This window comes from Clupea harengus, chromosome 9 (genome assembly GCF_900700415.2).
Source record: "Clupea harengus chromosome 9, Ch_v2.0.2, whole genome shotgun sequence".
Taxonomy (NCBI): Eukaryota; Metazoa; Chordata; class Actinopteri; order Clupeiformes; family Clupeidae; genus Clupea; species Clupea harengus.
In genome coordinates, this window is record NC_045160.1 from 11,803,292 (window position 1) to 11,824,418 (window position 21,127).

General features: G+C 42.8%; 1 protein-coding gene across 2 annotated transcripts in view; it reads right to left on the reverse strand.

The window, feature by feature from the left end:
• The window catches only part of tyw1 (tRNA-yW synthesizing protein 1 homolog (S. cerevisiae)), a 66,515-nt gene that overhangs the window by 9,157 nt on the left and 36,231 nt on the right, over window positions 1-21,127 (reverse strand). For both annotated transcript variants that reach the window (XM_031573424.2, XM_042708709.1), the window contains 2 exons: window positions 12,495-12,605; window positions 1,171-1,338 (listed from right to left, as the gene is read on the reverse strand). In XM_031573424.2, coding sequence (XP_031429284.1) covers window positions 1,171-1,338; window positions 12,495-12,605 — 279 coding nt within the window. The remainder of the gene's footprint in view (window positions 1-1,170; window positions 1,339-12,494; window positions 12,606-21,127) is intronic.

A 21,127-nucleotide genomic window follows, 5' to 3' on the forward strand; every position in this document is an offset into this window, starting at 1 on the left:
GGAGAAGCTTTTTTCAAAAAAGCTGCAGTAATTGAAGATGATGGGGGGGGGGGGGGGGGGGGGGGCCTATATGCCTTGAAGTCTAGTCTCGTCTCTATGTCTGCAGAGACATTCAGCACGGGGGTTAACAGCTCGGCTTTGAGACCAATAGCGAGGTGAGACGGAATCTCATTTTGACAGCAGGTAGCCGCTATTAGGGTATAAATATCGTGGCATGAAAACAGTTAGGCAGTGAGGCGAGAGGGGAGCACTGGCATAAGTACATGCCATTATTTAAGCAGAAGATTGGGATCTGATCTACAGAAAAAGGCAAAGAGATGAAAGGCCCTCCAGCCTACACAATCCATCAGTAAAGTTATCAAAGGAGACTAGAGAGGAATGCCATGGATTTACAGAGGATGGACCGGCTGTCCATAGAAATTAGTTTTTAAGGCAAAGTGTGACTAGTATTATAAGACAGAGGAAGCCTTCTCTGTGTCTAGTGGAAAGGTTTAAAGCAGTGTCAGAAACTTACAAATCAATTCTGTGGAGGCTTTGGAAGGGGATCAAAACAATCCTTGGCAGTGTACAGAAAAATAAATAAAAGCAAATACGACAAATGAATCTCAAAACAGCTACAAATAGGAACCCAGTTCAGGGTAAGGACAGGTAAGAGATTCACTTGAATAGTTTAAGAGCAGCTTACGCTGGGTGCAGTTTTGTGATATGCGCACAGTTATTCCAAACTATCTAACCCAACATGACCCTAACACTTTGTCATTTCACATTACAGACAAAAAAAGCTGTGAAACCGCTGGGGACTGAAGGCAACCAGTGAAAATACCACCAGTATTTATTTTCTTGTAGTACAAGAGCACTTTTGCCAAAGACAGGGGTATGACCTACTGTACCATAAGTACTGTACCGCTTTTTGCACTGGCATCAGGTGCAAATTAAGTAAAAAAATCTGTTCCACTCCGGGCACGGACTGGATTTCAGCAGAGGAGGCACACAGACTGAATTATTCTGCCTTTTATTACTAAGAATCTTTAAGTAAGCCCCATGATTTAATGAGTCAAACATTTTAATTCCCCATTAATGAGAAATAGGCCTATTTCATTGAGGAGCGGAGATGAGGGGAGGACTAGGTTAAACATGAAAGTGAGTGACGGTGAAGGAGAGTATCATTACCTTGTGATGGGCCAGGAGCAGGCAGTTTGAGTGCTCGTGCTCACAGGCGATCTCGTAGTCGGGGAGCAGGTTGGCCAGCTGCTGCACGAAGTAGATGACCTCCTCGTGCCACGGCACATTGGCCATGGTGAGGCTGCTGGCCGAGCTCTCGCCACAGTAGGTCACTCCCTGCACAGCAAAGATAAAACAGAGTCCATTAGCGCAGAGCCACGGCTGAGGAAATCACACTGAAAGAGGCCGGCAGCTGGTCCGCTGTGGAAGGACATTATGTCTAAAGACGTCCTTGAAAGCCCTCTCTGGAAGGGTGCCTTGACCGAGGCAGTTGGTTTGGGAAACATGGTGTGTATTTTGTTGAATATACAGAGCCTAAAAACCTGGGGAATGGAAGTCTACTCTGAAGCATGTGAGCAGCGTGTTCTTTTTTTAAGGCAGGGCATTTACAGTGCCCTCCACAATTATTGGCACCCCTAGTGAATATGAGCAAAACAGGCTATAAAAAAATATGTCTTTGCTGTTTATCCTCTTGGTCTTTCACTCAAAATATTCACAAAAATCTTACCTTTTCATTGAAGCAAAATTATTGAAAGAAAAAAAAACTGTTGACATTAAATAAATATTTTTCCCCAAAACATGTGTGCCACAATTATTGGCACCCCTAGAAAAATCTTATAATTAAAATCTAACTGAAGTATATTTCCAGTCATGTTTTACATTTTTAAGTTCACCTGTTTGATAAGGAACTCTTAAGAGGTCAACCATGACTTCCTGTTCCACTGGCGAACAAATATGAGGTGACACAGGCCAAATTCCATTAGTCATTCATCACTATGGGAAAGACCCAAGAACACAGTGACAATGTGCGACGGAAAGTTGTGGAGCAACACAAGTAAATCTCTAAAGAGTTGAAAATACCCATTTCCACTATCATGGAAATAATTAAGTAGTTTAAAGCGACAGGAGATGTTAAGAATCAGCCTGGAAGAGGACCTATCTGTAAATTGACCCCACGCACCATGAGGAGGATGGTTCGACTGGCAAAAGAATCTCCAAGGATCACAGTTGGAGAATTGCAGAGGTAAATTGAGTTTTGGGTTCAGAAAGTCTCCAGAACTACCATCAGACGCCACCTCCATCACCACAAATTGTTTTGGAGGGTTGCCAGAAAAAAGCCTCTGCTGTCAATCAACAACAAACTAAAGAGCCTACAGTTTGCCAAATGTAAGTCAGACTTTCAATGGGACCGAGTTATATGGTCAGATGAGACCAAAATAAAGCTTTTTGGCAACAAACATCAAAGGTGGGTTTGGCGTAGACAGAAAGATAGCCATACAGAAGAGACCCCCATACCCAATGTGAAGTATGGTGGCGGATCTTTGATGTTGTGGGGCTGTTTTTCTTCCAAAGGCCCTCGACATCTTGTTAGGAGACATGGTATCATGAACTCCATCAAATACCAGCAGATATTAAATGAAAACCTAACAGCCCCCTCTAGGAAGCTTAAAATGGGCCGTGGTTGGACCTTCCAGCAGGACAATGATCCGAAGCACACCTCAAAATCAACACAAAAATTGTTCACCGACCACGGAATAAAGGTTTTGCCATGGCCATCACAGTCCCCCGACCTAAACCCCATAGAAAATCTGTCGGAAGAGCTGAAGCCGAGTATACAAGCGTTGACCTAAGAATCTGAAGGATCTGGAGAGATACTGTATGTAGGAATGGTCTCAGATCTCATGTGTTCACCAACCTCATCACACATTATAGGAGAAGACTCAGAGCTATTATCTTGGCAAAGGGAGGCTGCACAAAACATTAAATTAAGGGGTGCCAATAATTGTGGCACACATGTTTTGGGGAAAAATATTTATTTAATGTCAACAGTTTTTTTTTTCTTTCAATAGTTTTACTTCAATGAAAAGGTAAGATTTTTGTGAATATTTTGAGTGAAAGACCAAGAGGATAAACAGCAAAGACATATTTTTTTATAGCCTGTTTTGCTCATATTCACTAGGGGTGCCAATAATTGTGGAGGGCACTGTAGATGAATCACACACATGAAATAGAGAGCCTCTGGTTCACTGCTGGTCAAAGACACAAAGGAAGAGACGGGAGGAGGGCCCTGTGATACCTGCAGCTGTGAAAGCCAGCAGCCGCCTGGGAAACATTTTAGGATGCATGAACCGAAAAATCTCCCCCTCATCTGGAGTTCTCTCAACACGAAAAAAACACCATCAGAACAAAGTACGGCAAAGAACCAAGTCTCCAAACTAGAAAACTCCATGCGATTCAGTCACGTCGTTCTACTGTGGTCAGATGGCTCTGAGAAGACGTCAGTGTTCCTGTAACTTGTTCTGTGGACAATAGGCTTACTTGCTGGGTGAAACACACCCACATCCAAAGTGAGTGACGGCACATAATGAATAAACCGTGTATCTGCTACATAATTGCACTGTAAATGAAATAAACTTGTAGGTCTATCCCTCTGTTATCTATTGGCTACTATCCGTTCAACTGATATTTACCAAATGAAAGGTGTAGGGGGGCCAAGGCAAGTGAGAGAACCAAAGTAATGCATTTTATGAAAGCATTCTGAACTTTCTAGGAAGCTCATGGGGGTGGCCATTTTGTGAAGTTGTTTGGGATACAACTGACAAAACTGTCACAAGATTCAACTGAGCTGCCAGGGAAACGGAGAGAGAGCTGCCCAAACATGGGTTATATGAATAACAAGTGGATTACTGACATATATGTGACATTCTCTTGTATAGCACAATGGAACAGGGTACTATAATGAATGTGTGAGTAGACACAGATTTCAGACAGTGAGAGAGAGATTTGGAGGGAGGGCACAGAGAAGGGAGCTTTAAATACAGTGAAAGAGGGCAACAGCACACCATTCTCACGTAATACCGACAGAAGTGACCCTCCACAAAGGAACTCATCACAAAGCCCATGTGACAAACGGCCGTCTGTATATAACCAGGGGAGCAGATCAATAGCAGAACATCAGTTTGGCCGTCAGTCTCCTAACAGCCCAGACAGCCCTCTTATTGACACACTGGCCACTGGGGAGGGTGGAGGCTAGGTGGAATGATATGAGGGGCTGATAACTCCCTATAACAGTAATGATCCTGGTACCAAGGACAAGGAGAGGTTATCAGGCAATAAGACAACCTGTGGATGGATATCAGGAACCACAGCCATTCCAGCCTCCAGTATTAATAAACACTAAAGCTCGGGTGGGAGACTCAGCTGAACCAAGAAGAAGTAGTGTGAAAAACAGGGACAGTCTCTGCATTTCCACTCTCCTCCTTGCTTCCTCCAAAAACACCCATCTCAAGAAATAAATAAAAATAGGAGCTAAAAAGGAGATAAAAAAAACGTAGCCCTCCTTTTAATCTTTTGCATTCTGACAGTTTAAATGAGCTGATAAGGGACACAGTATAGAAGAAATGGCATTCCTCCCTCCGCAGTTATCTCCAGCGCTGCATTCCGCTCACCCCATTTACAACAAAACTGCCATCCCATAATACCTGTGCTACCCGGGCCTCGCAGACGCCTCTATTTACACCTCTGGCCTCAGGTGGGCCCTGTACTGATCACAGCATTTAAAAGGGCAGAAGGAACCGTAGAAAATCTTTATTATATATATATATATATATAGCTGTCTTTTCTTCCCTCCTTAGGACACAACAGCAGCATTTAGAGGATTATGACAAAAAAAGCCCCCTGGCTGCTTCTATCTCTAGCTTGTGGATGTGGCTGATTTCCAAGGCTGATAATCCCAGCATCGCACAGAATTGATGAGGCCCACGGCGCACTGTAGCCATGTAGAATAATGATTACCTACAAAGCCTCCTTTATAAATCACCAGGGTCCACAGAGCGAGGGGCGGCGCCCTCTGAGAGAGTCCTTGCCAACTCAAAATATTGCAGCTCCTTACGCCTGTAATGGAATTTATCTTCCTGTGTTTGTGTACACACACGTGTGTGTGTGTGTGTGTGTGTGTGTGTGTGTGTGTGTGTGGAACCAGAGTGAGTGAGTGAGGGAGGGAGAGAGCGAGCAAGAAAGAAACAGCGATAAATGGCATTTAAGCGCCTCTGAGCCATAATAACTTGTTCATGGCATAAAATTGGAAAACGCTATACATTCATGCAGAATATTATTCAGTATGTTGCTACATATTTAGTTGAAAAATTGACTTTCAAGTGCTGCCCTACATACTCAATGGAACATTTCTTTTAAATGGTTATATCTAGAAACACACAGGAGCACCCTGACACAGCATTGATTGAATTTCCTTAGTTCGACCTGTAGCAATGAATCACCGATCCGCAGCCAATTTGTACCGCTACTCACGTGTTCCATCATGGTGTCAACTCTAATACTCCTGTGAAATACTAATTGTAAAGGAAATAATGCTTTAATCAATATACCCTTAGATCATCCACCCAATGCCTGCCGGTGAAGGACAGTGAGGAGGGAGTGGGGAGAAAGCTTCCTGACTTTCTAGAAACTCAGGCTAATGTCTATTAAGGCACTCTGAGAGGAAGCACTTTGCTAGCATCCATTTGTACTTGAGGAAAACCATCAAACCTACAAAAAAACGTGAGTTTGGGTTGTTGGGGCTACAGGTGTGAGACCCTAGCTGAGCGCAGGCACTCAAAGGTGCTCTGAACACAAGTCTAGGCCAAAGAAGCTCATAGGACTGGCTTCGCTGACTTAACATCTTCAAATCATAACTTTTACACAAAACACAACCAATCGTACCTTATACAGCAAACGCATAATTCATTCCTACCAGTCTAAACCAAGGTCATTAATCCATCTTAAGAATCCCAGGACTGGACAAGTACAAAATGCCATTTTGTTGACATTAATAAGTTAGACCACTAACTAAAACAACATAGCCAGCATATAATATACAAATTCAGGCAATTGTCTAGGTTTACATACTGACTTTGCTGAATGAGGGGTAAAGTAATGCGAATACTATCCTTCTGCTACAAAAAAAATGGCCAATCAATTCCTCCGACAAATGACCACTGGATGACTTTTCTAATTGGGTCTGCAAATAACTGGTAAATCTTATCAATTATTCAGGGATCCAGTTCCTGAAGACAAATTCTCACCTCCTAGTTTTCAACAGCAGCAGAATACCACTAATGTTCTATGACTTCAACAACCCAAAACAAGGCATTATCCACAACCCTATGATTCATTCAAACTTGGTTCAGGGTTACTGTGATGCACTCCCTCTCTTGCGCGTGTGTGCTTGCTCAAATCTCTAAGCCATATTGTCAGAGTGAACTACGACAGTGTCTGGTAGTGTCTGGTGAGGGAGAACTGCCTCGGAGAAGGGGTGGGAAGGGGTACAACATTTATTTGTGTGTGTGTGTGTGCGTGTGTGTGTGTGTGTGTGTGTATTTGTGTGTGTGTGTGTGTGTGTGTGTGTGTGTGTGTGTGTGTGTGTATATCCCTGGAGAGATACCCATTGCAAGCCTCTAAATTCCTGCCGCTGCCTCTGGGGCTGGTGTGAACGGCGCTCAGAAGAGCTCGCCAGCGCCCTGAGCAGGAGGTTCAAAGGCGAGCTGACGAGGAGAGACGGGGGCAGATGTTGAGCCGAGCGGGAGGCGCTGAGGAGGGCCCGTGAGCTGGGAGGAGCGGGTGGAGGGGTAAAGCGTGGTGAAACTCACAGGCATCATCAACCAGCCTTTCTGGAGCTCACCCAACTTCATTATCTGCTCCAGAAAATCAGCTGCCTCCCCTGGAGAGCAGCGAGAGGAGCCCTGCCCAGTCACTCATAGCCGACGGACTACACAAGCTGAAATGGATCTGATGAGGACAGTAGTGTGTGTCACTTGCCAGCTGCCATGCTAAGAACAGCAGAGCAGTAGGGGGAAGACGTGCATAAAACGCCTTTGAGAAACCCTCTGGGTACAGCTGTAATTGTGCTACAGCAGACTGAGGGAGAAGTGAAGGGTACCCCTGAGCGAATGGTGGCAATGAAGTCCGGCACAAAATAACTTCATGTGCCACAAAGTCCAACCACATTTGATGACTTAAACAAGACCTTGAAAATATTTCAAGACCACCTGCCATTCTGCCATTCTTCAGAATTTTAATTGAGGAGCAGGGGAGACAAGCTAAGATTACCAGCTTTCATGTACTGAACAGTGTCCTGTTTCATGGCATCCATTGTGGTAGCTGTTTTATGGCTTGTTAAAGCTTGAGACATCTTACCCCGACTCAGAAATGACAAGCAATACTGAGGTAAATTCCACAACAGAGGGTAACAGATTGCCTCTGCACTGTCCATATTCAGGACACCAGCAGGCTTCAACTATTATGCAATCAGCGAGCTCAATATGCCAACTGCTACTGCTACTCTATCCTCCCCCCCCTGCTGCAATAAGCATATTAAACAGCAGCCCTGAACTCCCTCTCTTGTAAAGGATATTATTTATTTATATTCTCTCCCGTTAAAAAATACATTAGTCCCAACTTTTGGAGAAGCACATGCATATTCATTTGACCACTGCAAGGTCATTTAAGATGGAATTTTCCCGTATTGGAAGACAATCACTGAAAGTCATCCAGAGGTTGCGCACACACCGTAGAGATCCTTCTACCAGCCCTTAATCTGTTTTTCATAATTCAACAGGAATAAAAACAAAACCATTAAGGTGAGACTGTTTGTCTCGGTTTTCAGAGCAAATTTATTGAGCCTATAAGATCTTGGGGCTCAGCTCACTGACAGACCGATGCAGGTCGGTTTTATCCCTCTCTATTTCTTCTGCTGTTTCGCTGCCTTTGTTCCATCCCCTTGGAGAGGCGAGCGTAAATCTTATGTTCCCACAGTGCATCAAAGTGAGTGAATATTGTTGCTAGGTAACAGGATGTCATAGTTAAAGTCTGGCATTTCTTTGGATGGCCTCGGCTTTGAATCTGAATGTGACAGGTCCCCCAGCGAGGCGGCGTATGAACCAGCTTTTTGGGCTGGTAATAAATGTACAAGCGGTGTCATGGTTATCTTACATGGACCTGATCTGACTCTAATATTGTCAGGCTATGCGTGGGGCAGAGGGATGAGTAGGACATGGGAGGGACGAAGCACCTAGAGGGGGGATTAAAATGGAGCGGGTGTCACAATCTACCCAGGCTAAGGGAGGACAGGACACACATCAGCTCAAGCTTACATAGGTGTGGAACATATCCGTTCCTCCATTTTTAGTTGAAAGCTCTAATGCTGACTAGAGCCACATCAGAATGAGAAGAGGAAGAAAACCAGGCAGACTCCACGTGGCGGCAGCTAGTCATTGGGGGCCAAGCAATGTAGGCACCCAATGTGTTTCTTATTACCAATCATCATCTTTTTCTTCTTCTTTCTTCTATCAATGGAAACTATGGCATCTCCTAGAACCGTATGGTAAAATGTTGTGAAATTTGGCACACTTGCTGGGGACAGTCAAGTGATTCCTGTCAGCAAGTTTCATGTCTGCGCCACATGCACCCTAGCGCCACCAAAACATGAGGTACCTTTGGATTCCTTGGATCAAGCAGAGTTCAACACACCCTTAGACATCAATTTCTGCCATATTGGATTTTATGAAAAAGTTTTAAAATGTTCCACAGGCTTTCATCATTACAAAATCTGGCAATCATGTTGGGTTTTCGATTTACGAAAGTCACCAATTACAGCCAATCAAATTCAGCTGTAACTGCGTGAAGACAACTGGGAGGATGATCTTCAGACAAAGTCTCATGCTAGTTGTTCGACAGATTTTTTTATTTTCAAAACCATTGGTCTGTTATAGCCTATCGAATTCGGAGCAGGATAGGACAGGAAGTGAGCTCACATCTTAGCCAATTGGGCAATTAACATAAAACTTTGCGAGTACTTGCCCTTGCCATAGTGACATCAAGTTTCCATGGCAGCTTTACCCTGCTTGGCAGCTTGGCCCCCTCACCATTGCCTGCAGCTATATTTCCAATTCAATTTTTGTAAATTGAAAGAGATTTATTCTGGGCTCCATATCTAAAGCTTATGTTATCTCACTTTAAGAGAAAAAGAAAAAAAGGCACAAATTAAATACTGCAGCTCAACCAAAATGGTAAGAATGGACCCATATGATAATTCTCCCATCATAGCACTGAAATATATCAATGAAAATGACCCATTTACACCCATTTAAAATGTTGAGATGGTCCCGGCAGAGGTTTAGAAGTTTACTTCCAGGAATTCCAAAAGTGGAAACAGTCTTCCAAAAATCCAAATAACGGCCCAATGCGTAGCAGACATGATCACAACAGCATGTGCTTACTTCCAATTCGTTGAAACTAACCTTTGTTACTTCACTGAACTTTTGGTGAACTACAACTACAAATGTATAAACTACGCAGGTAATTCCCTGTAAGCAATTTTTTTTTTTTTTTAGTGTCTTGATGTTAAACATGAATGTGAAGTATTACCACACAACAATCATAAGTACAGAGAAATTTCAGTTCACTGGTTGTTCACTTAGCCTAATGGCAATAAACAAGTCTCCACACTCAAGCAATTCACCTTTAATGACGATGGAATATGCTGCCAAACCAACCAAATATTAAAATGCAATAACAAAGTAGTTAAAAACTACAAATGAAATAAAAATGAAAGCCATCATGCAGCCCTGTGTTATCAAATATTCAGGCTACAAGTTTCTTTTTGCAGACTCACATAAGCAGACTCCCCACCGCCACGGTAACATCCAGGAACAGTGCTGCAAGCACACAATGTACACTATATGACAAGCAGAGCACTACTCACCATAGAGAGCACAATGTACACTATATGACAAGCAGAGCACTACTCACCATAGAGAGCACAATGTACACTATATGACAAGCAGAGCACTACTCAGTACTCACCATAGAGAGAACAATGTACACTATATGACAAGCAGAGCACTACTCACCATAGAGAGCACAATGTACACTATATGACAAGCAGAGCACTACTCACCATAGAGAGCACAATGTACACTATATGACAAGCAGAGCACTACTCACCATAGAGAGAACAATGTACACTATATGACAAGCAGAGCGCTACTCACCATAGAGAGAACAATGTACACTATATGACAAGCAGAGCACTACTCACCATAGAGAGCACAATGTACACTATATGACAAGCAGAGCACTACTCACCATAGAGAGAACAATGTACACTATATGACAAGCAGACCACTACTCACCATAGAGACAGCACTGCCCATCATTATGTGGTCTTCCATGCCTGCTCATTGTAACAATTATATATATTTTTTCCGGGAGCTCAAATGGTTATTCCATCACAAAACCAAATTAAGAAATACTATACAAATATTAAAAACAGATAAAAAGCTCCCTGAGAAGTTAAAATATCTCCCAAATCTAAATTACTGATAAATATAATATAAAGGGAGTCAAGGGAATATACAAACTTTGGCCCTAATGAGGTTGGCAGCAACAACAAAATAGGAAATATTGAGCAGTTTACCACCATCCTGGCAACAGCCTCAAAGTTAGCTGATCTATAATTACACACCCACTACATTTCTGCCAATGTGCGTTTCACAGAAGTTGCCACAGAAGGGCCTTGATCAGGGAACAATCGACCACTCTAGGCACCTGGAGCATTGGCTGCTGTTGCTACGGTCAAAAGAGACAGAAATAAACCTCTCGCAGGTATGAGCCAAGTCAGGAGCAGATCCAACTCTGACCTGGTCCAATCAGAGCCAGGTTCGGTCCAAAATAAGATCTTCACAGGTAGGTGGTGCCGCATGCTACTGAACAGGCTAGCACAGCTTGGGAAGAGGACTGAACATGAAGAAGCGAGCTGAAGTACTCAGTGATGTAATAAGATAAAGTGGGTATTTTCTGTGTCTCTTTTGCTTCCACTTGCTTCAAGGTTCTCAATGGGACTGCTAATGCTTTTTTTGCGAGAAATCTGGCAGCCCCTACCACTACGGTGAGCCGGGCTAAGAAGAAAGCGTGAAGGCACAAATGGGTCTCTGAGCAAAATTATATCTGTCAGAACTGTAAATCTGTGGACTGGATTGGAGAGGGCAGCCTGTGTGTGTAAGCAGAGACTACAGAACATTCATTGTCTGAAGAGAGTCCATACAGAGAAAGGAACATCCCAGATGGGTTCTCAAAATTCACAAAAACCTCCAACAAAAGGCTCAGCTCTGTGTCCCTTGTTAACAGATGAAGCATAATGTGCTGCAGATCCAACTAGCTACAGTATGGGTTTAAGAATATCAGTCACTACTGTGTATGGTGTTATGGCGACAAAAAACCTTCATCATTAAGACGTCGCCTGTTGTCCTGGACATTCACTGCTACATGATACAAACTCTCTTTGAGCTGCATTAAAGAATCAAATGCATTAAATGTCATAAACAGAGTTACATATCGTATTGCATTGGTCTTTATCAAAACTAACAGAGGAAGCATAGAAACTCATTCAAAACAACTATGACACAGCTTTTACAGTGTTTTGGGAAGTAAGTGGGTAAGTAAGTAGATAAGTGTGGTTCGACAAGTTTAGGTTAGGTAAAAGCTTAGATTCAGACATATGTTCAGCTTAGATATATATGTTATATAAAGACTGAAACTGAAGGGCATCAGTCATAGAGTTTAGATCACTAGAGTTTCAGTGGTGAATTTGGTAAATGTTTATACATAATCTATCATCTAACTAAGGGAATTGTCATATCCGGTGGCAGACAAAGGCTTAAAAGCACCACAAAGCATGGAAAACCTTGCAAGAGTGACAGAACATTCAGCGGTTCTTTCCCAATTAATTAAAGACTGAATAAAATCCAATCAGAGAGAGATCTTGCTTCATTTGCTTTTCGCAAATACATTAAGGGGGAGAGCAAATTAACTTGTTTTCCTCCAAATGAAATGGGAGAAGCTGGGAGGGCTTACAAGAATCTGAAAAAAGACCAAGAAGCTCAAGGCAGATTTACTGCCACAATGGGCAAGTTTTTGTCAAAGAGACTAAACTTGGTGCCAGTACGGTGAACATGGTGTTGGAAATCTGTGGTTTGATTGACAGAAGAACACACTTCTTCCACTGCATACATTTCACCTCACAAGGGCTGATCTTCATACTTACGTCAAAAGTTACCAATCTGACGAGACAAAGTAATTTTGACAGCAGTGAGAAACTCCATGAGAGTGTAAAGCCAACAGCCCCTCGCCTCAGACGACAGGGCTAATGTGTGTGCTTTTAAAGCAGCTGTGCTTAGCCAGGGTCCAGAAGGAGAGGCCAGAGGGCCGGGCTAACGTACCTTCACCTCGATGAAGTCCGGCTGGCCAAGGGCGATGAGCTCCGAGTACGCCTTCAGCTCGTCCACGTTCCAGGCCTTAACCAGGGTCAGCCTGTACACCGTGCGCTGTTGCTGTGGACAGGTGGGGAAAACAGGCTTGAGTCTTGTGTTTTCCTACAGGTCACTACAACACATGGATCAGATCCAAAGCACAACAAATACCCCCAGGCCTCAACCCTACTCTTCAACCACTAACAACACGTGTTACCTACACTCTAAGGTCTATATCCCTCTGGAGGGATATTTTGTTTTTTGTTCTTGTTGTCAATATGCCTTTAAAGCTCCACAAGCTTTTGTCCTAGTGATGGGATATAATGTATACCATATATTGAAGATTCAGTCTTAGGTTTGATCAGTCAGGATTCAGGTTTATTCTTGAAGAATGGCGGCCGACCACATTGAGACAGAGACTGAGGATCCAGCCTCCCTCACAGAACTTCACCTCAGTATATCTAACTTATTCCTTGAGGAACAGTCTGTTAAATACACTGATATTCAAGGTGTGTTACCGTCTATTCAAATGGGCCATGGGTGCAGGGCTCTTTGTCTCGACCTGGGGGGGGGGAGGTGAGAGTCTAATATCACACCTCACTCCCCAGGTCAGCCCAAGAGTATATTCACCCAGGAACTGTTTACATGCTAGTTAAATCCAAATAAAAGTAACAATTATAACTAGGTATAATATCATTGAATTATTGACTATGGCATATTCTTATGACCTATGCCGGTCCCTTCACTAGTCATAAAAAGAACACCCCCAGAAACCTTTAATCTTCCACATACATACCACTTGTGCATCAATGTTTTTAGTTAGAGGAAATATACAAAAACATCAAGGCATGTCAGACTACCTAAAAAAGTCTAACAGGCCTTTGTCCCCAGTGAGTTTTAAAGACAAATATGGAAGTCTTCCTCAAAAACAACAAAACTCATCTGACAGAGCAATCAGTCAGCAGGCTGGATGGGATACACAGCAAACATGGGTTTAATTACTCCTGTGCTGACATTAATGAACTAATGTAGCATCAAAAAAGCACATATGCAGCAATGAATGGGCAGGCAGCTAATGTGCTTTGAGAGAAAAACAAATACGCCACCTGAGCGGAGCTCCGACATCGAAACGTTCAAATGGCTGCTGGCTAAGTAGGAAGTCAAATATTTATTTCCACACTGCTCTGCTGGAAATGGAAAGGGGGTGTTGGGAGATTTGGGCGCCTGTCAGATAGACTCTGTAGAGTGTTCGAGAGCGAGGGTGCACACACACACACACACACACAGAAACATTTGAGCCTGCGTGCACACACACACAGAAACATTTGAGCCTGTGTGCACACAAACACACACACACATATATATATATATATATATATATATATATATATATATATACCGGGGCGACAGTGGTACAGGAGGTAGAGAAGTCGTCTAGTAATCAGAAGGTTGATTCCCTGTCGAAGCGTCCTTGAGCAAGACACTGAACCCCTAATTGCTCCTGATGTGCAGTGTGCCATCAGTGTAAAATGTGTATACATTGTAAGTCACACATATGTAAGTCGCTTTGGATAAAAGCGTCTGCTAAATGACTAAATGTAAATATATAAATATATATATAAATAAAACCTGTGGGGATGGGTGTAGCTCACCCAGAGGACCAGCCCACTGCTGAGTCTGTAGTGCTCCCCTCACACAGGATAAATCCCACATCATCACATGGACACGCTTGCATGCACAGTTACAGTATCTAACCTCCGAGATGATCAGAAATGAACTACCCTTTCACATAAATTTTAAAGAAATACTGTACATTAAAGCATTGTTTTACAGTAAAGAACCAGACATACCGCATAACGGTGCGCAATATGAGTGCTGCACAAAGTGAAAGAACGAGCATGAACGGATTATGAAATCAATGGTGCCTGGCCACAAAAGCCTCCTGGGCCCTTTAACTCCCGGGCACAGCAAGAAACGACACAGTCCAACCACCTGTGTTTACCTGACATATTTAGTACCAGTAGATTGCCCACAGGAGTCACACCAAATCAACACATGATTCAATAATCTATATCAATGTATGTGAATTGCCAACAAGCACGTTAATGGACAAAAAAAAGACAGCTGTACAGCCTATTATATGGGATTTACGAGACTGAAATCAGACAGTAGCTTTGTCTGTTCGTCTTGTTCCTGGCCCGGCATGCCTTGCCATCAACCCAGTCTGACCTTTCACAACCAATCAAGCGTATTATAGCGTTTGTTATTATATTTAAATCACATTAATTTGATTTTTGTATTTGTATAATGGAAACAAATGTACCTTTGTCCAAAAATTTCAGTTAAATTGTCAAGCATGATAAAAGATTATAGAGACATAATCTGCATAATTATAGCATCAACAACATATCAAATAAAATATTTAATAAAAAAAAATAAAGAATGAAACACTGTGACTGTTTTATGATGGACCCATGCGGTAATCCAGACCTGAGAATGAGCAAGAATTAAGTAAAATAAGATAAGTTAGTAATTCAGTTTCGGGGAAAGTGATCTTGAATAATAATGTTTCTGGCAAAAATTAGCTAAAAGGTTTGTTGTATATCTTGTAAATGTAAGAAACTATAGTTTGTAGATATGGCAGTTGTACACTGATAGAGTGCGAAGCCGTACCTGCCAGTTCCGTACCTTTCTGGTAAATATGAGGCATGAGTATGAATTTATAACGGCCTTAAATTAAATCTGAGCCTTTTTTGAAAGGTTGTGAGCTTCTATGTACAAATGTTTAAAATGTAGGAAGAATTAGTTGAAGGCAAATATGTTTGAAAACAATATACTAAATGTAGTGTATCAACCTTTATAACAGGACAGGATCATAATAATAAGATTAATTATTATACGGCTCTTCAGAATGTTCCAAAAAGTTCCGTTGATTTGAATGGGCCACCCCAACGTTTGCAGGACTGTAATTTCATGATATTCACCGCTGGGAAAAGATAATGACCGCTGTCATTGGCAACGGGTTTTGTACTTCTAATTCACATCTTTCATATCATTCCGTAAGTAGTCCGGTCATTTAACGTAAAGGAAAGTCATTGTAACTTGAAGTCAGCAAGTAATGGGTTGCTATGCAACACCTAAAACTTTAAAGTTCTATTTGCTTGAAGAACTATTTTTTCTTAGCGGAAATCACGAAACGGCAACAAAATCATTAAAAAGAGGTATTGTATTGTCCGGTTTAGTTTAAACGTCACAATATAGTTTATAGTGAAGTGCTAGCTTTTTGCATTGAACATTATTCACTAGCAGTCACTACTCCACAAATCAGCTTTAATGAGCTAGGATCATGCACTTCCTAGAGGTCAACTTGCAATAAAAATGAGTAATTTTTTGAAGACTAGAAGACTGTCGAGCTATTGCCCAAAAAGTGCTTTGAGCCTACCCGACTTCAGTGTTATAATCATGGCAAGTTTCTTGTGGAGAAGTGAAGTCTAAGTATATGATATTGTCGACCAAAGATTGGTGCAAAAAAATTAAAAATAAATAAATAAATAATAATAAAAAAAAAAATTTCACAAAAACCCCATGCGCTGCAGCGGCGGTCATAATGAGTAGGTAACACTCTCAATGGTGCCCACCCCCCACAGTTACTGACAGATCATGTGACTAGGAGCTGTACACCTTCAGTTAAAATGGGAACACTAAAACAGAGCCCCAGCCCCCTACAACAAATGACCTTCACACCTGACCCCCTCCATTCTGTCCTTCAGAGGAGCCCTTTCCCCATTTGGCCCAAAATAGAAACATATTACAGAAGTACCCTGAGCGTGAGCGATGAGGGGCGCGACACACAGCACTCCACAGCAGCCCTAAACAGCTGGAGAGCCTCAGGATGGATCCATGTGTGTGAATGTGTGTGTGTGTGCGTGTGTGCGTGTGTGCGTGTGCGCACATTCAGTACATCCTGTAATCCATTTCAAGGTGTCTCGCGGTATGTGCACAGTTTTTTCATGATACCTTAAATTATGTCTCCACATGCTCTATGACGCTCTATGAAGTGGGTCAATTGGCAGCCCGATCTCTCTGGTGTCCTGTTGAGCAAAGCCACAAGTGTGTCTCTTGTGTCTCTTAAATAACACCCCTGCAGAAGATGTGTAGCAAAGCTACAACAGATGGCCTGACATTCCAAGAAAATGTTTCTAAATTACGTTCTCATTACCTCATTCTTCATCATTCATCACATGACTGACTTTGCAATGGAAAGTGTCAATTACCAGCTTGAATCACATTCTTTTATTGGGTTTGACAGTAATGTGAAACAGGCATGGGCATTTTGCCATGCCTTCTGCTCAATTACAGTTTTGTTGATCAATAAATTATCCCCATAATCAAATTGGTAAATAAATCATTAATCAGTCGGATAGATCACTGAGTGGATCCCATAGCCACAGAGGCAGACGTGTGTGTGAGAGAGAGGAGGAGGATAGAGAGAGAGCGTGAGGATAGAGAGAGCGCGTGAGGAAAGAGAGAAAGAGATGAGAGAAGAGAGTGAGTGATGAGTGGATGTGTGAATGAGGGCTGAGCTAGTCTATCCATCTGCAAAGGCGCTCTCTCTTGCTCTCACTCTCGCTCCCGATGAGCTTAATGAATCCAGTATAGTACAAGAAAGGTAATATTTGGGCAAAGTTCTGAGTCAGATTCATCTTCTTGTCTAATGACGTGCCAGACACTAGTGGGCTAAAAGTCAAGTTCATTTACAGAGAACCAAAGATTAGTTTGTGTCAGTGTTGCATGAGCAAAAGGGATTTCAACAGTTCATTTTAACCTTCAGACACCCATTCATTTGAGATGATGTACAAATAATACCCAATGTGCTTAGGCGGAGGGTTAAATACTCTGGAGTCTGCGCTCCAACCCACAGTGGCCTGGGCCAAGACACCGGACCACAGACACTTATCTCAGAGGCCTGTGCTGAAGCGACAGACTGGGCAGATTTGTCACGCTAGTCAACCTTCTGGCCGCCTGACAAGCGAGGCGAAACAGCCTGAGATCACTCCACTCCTCCGGGCACTGCCCACCACAACATCCACTTCTCTCAGGGCACAGGCTGTGTAACCCCCCCCCCCCCCCCATGTACCAGTGGTCTGGCCATAACGTATACTCCTTCACGTCCAACACGTCTTCCTTCATTTTATTTAATGCTTATAAAGTTCCAGCCTCGGCTGTCTGAATAACAGTACGCCTTCCACCCATGTTTCCCCCATTATGTATTTCAAGGTTAGACAGAGATGTGAAAATATTTTTCCAATAAAGAAGGACCTACAAAATATGACTGCGACATCTGTATTGAATAATTCATCACTCGCCCTGAGTCAGGCAGAGAAATTTCTTATTATACCTCAGGTGAAACAGCTAAATGAAATTCTCATGAAATGCATCCACGTAGCAAGTCCTATTTTTTTTTTTTCTGCGAAATTACTAATGCCTGACTGTATGTGATAAATAAGGTTGTGTTATGGAAAAACACACACTGAATGGTAAACACGGCCAGGTACGCGTCAGAGGCCGACAAAGTGCCTCCTCTCCCTCTTCCTCTCTCCAGTGTGGCTCCTCAGCTCCCGGGTGTCTTCAGTACCACGCCGTGCAGAGCGTGCAGAGCGAGGGCAGCACAGCGGAGATCACCGGACCATAACGCAGTTCTCGGGGCTCCAGCATCCGATCCCATATGAGCAAAGTCCTACATGACATCATCCCCTCTGGTCCTTTACTGGATTGTCTCACTCACTCAGGGTGAACTAACAGGTCCGTGCCCAGTGCCATCAGCCGAGTGCCCACCAAGCGGACTTGGAGGAGCGGAATGGAGACGTTCAGTAAACCACAAAGCCTTCACATGCCATGCAGTGAGCGGGAGGATTTTGGGGGGGGATGAATGGCTTATCTTCTGAATCAACAACTGTGCTGATCCCAACACTTAATACAGAAGTGAGTCAGCGTGCCGGATGGGATTCAGGCTGCGTTTGCAGCTCTGATGCTTGTCAAGGTCACTGAGCCAGGTAGGGGAGAGATGGTTGGTTATTTACTTGGCATTTGAGGGAAAGGGCCAATAAAGATAAATTAATTATGCAGATTGTCAGGTTATTCAGACAGGCCATTAGGAGACAAAACTACAGTACAACTGAGAATCAAGGACATCCCCCTTTCTCCTGGGCCCCAAACTTTACATTAGGACACCATTAAAACAGGTTTATGTGGAGTGGGGGTTCAACTCATTTGGTTCTATTTCAGCAGTGTTCTCATTTAAAGGGCAAAAACACACAAGTGGTTCATGCTCACACAACAAAAGGACTTGGAGATGAATTTTTTTTTTTTAATGTGCTCAAAACTAAAGTCCCATCCCAAAACCGCCATTAGACTCAGCACCTGCATAATAAACTCCTTCATGCTTTGGACTGAACTGGACTGGATTATCCAGGTTTCTTCTCCTCATGTCTATAGATTATTGATCTGTCTTTGCCTGGTATTTGTAAATGCATTTAGTCTGCCATTTATGTTGATTCCCGGAAAAGGCTCTAGATTAAAGGTATGAATCCCCAATCCCTTACAAAGCAGTGATCTATAAGACTTACAGAAACCCTACTGGGACGAGCACTGGGGCCAGCCAACCATCAAGGTAATGAACAGAGCCAAAGCTGTGGGAGACGTGTTCAAATTCTAAAACGAAATAACCCAGACACAACAAAACTAGGAAAAAAACAACTGTGAAATAGTTTCTCCTCGCAGCCACAGCCACCTCTTGTAGGGAGCAGAAAATTAGTGTTTTGTCAACTCTGCCCAACTCCACTAATACTCACTCAGGCGTGCGCACATGCACGCACACACACGCACGCACACACACGCATGCACACACACACACACACACACACACACACACACACACTCCGGAAAGCGCCACTGGTAACTGCTGACCTGAACACAGCTGAAATAGCGACCCACACCCCTGCACCACTCACCCTGAATCACCATCAACTGGCTCTCAGGCACTTAAAGCTTCCCACCTCAGACTAATGGAGGATATCAACCTGTGCAGACTGATAATGAGCTTTCACTTTTTTTGCCTCTATCCGTGGCAAATACGCTGGAGGCGTGATCCAAATGTGATAAAAATCCAGCATTAGCACAAATCCGATCAATCTGAAATTCCCACCGGTGCTTTGCTGATGTGATCGGCGACAGCAGTATAAATGACAGATGATCAGCAGAGGTGGGCTAAAGGACGCTACCACACGTTATTAGCTGGAAAAGTGGAGCCATCAAAAAGCCAAACTCATCTCCTCGCTGTGACGATGTGTTATAAACACACTTTACAAATTGAACAAGCTGACGACTGCTTAGTAAACTCACCAGTTCGGTTTTTGAAATCCACATTCCCTTGTGGATCTTATTTCTTGGAGCCAACACAAGACACCACAAAGATAAAGACTTTTAATTTATAATAACTAACCTTGATGCATCACTTTGCCTCTAACTAGGGTTACAACGAACAGTCGACATAGTTGACTAAAACAGAGATTGTCCTCATAATTAGCATATCTAAAACAATCTCAAGCTAAATTTAAAAGCTGATAGATAAATAAGAGACATTGAGTAATTGATTAAATAATCAGAATAGTCGATTAATCATTTCAATAATAGATTGATTATTTTACTTTCAAAATAGTCGTTAGTTGCAGCCCTACTAGGGGTCCTTTGAGTGTGAGATCACTTCCAGAAATCACTGGAGCTGGCACAGGCCCGTGTCATGCCACAGCTGCACTTCCATCCAATCACATCAGCCCTCCGCAAACGAGTCGCTTGCCTTCGTGATGGATTTCACAGTTCCCTATTAATTTTGTTACGTAATCAATCCCAGGAGGGAGTCTTTTGTATCGCACATGCTATGTTGATGCCGCCTAAAGAAATCCCCAGGCTTGGACAGACGAGAGAAAGAAAATAACTCACTCCATCTTTCTGCCATCTTAGAGGGAAGAATAGAGTAGCAGAAAGAGGGCGTTAAAGGATTTTGGTGTGGTAAAATCCTAATTTTCAATTGAGATGTTGAGCCTGTAGCGTCAGTGACTAAGCCTCTTCCCAAGTGCTTTGACTATACTCACGGTAAAAACCTCATAAAAAGAACTCTGGAAAAAAGAGAGCCATAAAGATAAAGGCCTCAGGCACATGAATAATCTCTTGCCACTCCTCTGAACTGAGGCGGCACAACAGATAGCATACCTCACTTCCCAAAATGGCCCCTTTTGAAGATAATGATCCTTCCATTTGACAGACCATGTGTTGGATTGGAGACCTATTTTTCTGAGACATATGATTTCTTCGGTTGTTCGGATTATACAAAGACCGTCTAATCTTGGGGAAAGCCACTACATACTATGAAAGTAGCTAGAAGATTATCAGTAAAAATACTCTACTGCAGAGGAATACAAAATGTTGGTTTTGCGAAGGGAACTGGAGTGGAAGTAATGTGAGCCAATGCATTGGAACAATGGGAGGCTTCATTAATTGCTTTCCATATCATTACAGCAATGATCAGTTAAAGGGAGGCGGTCATA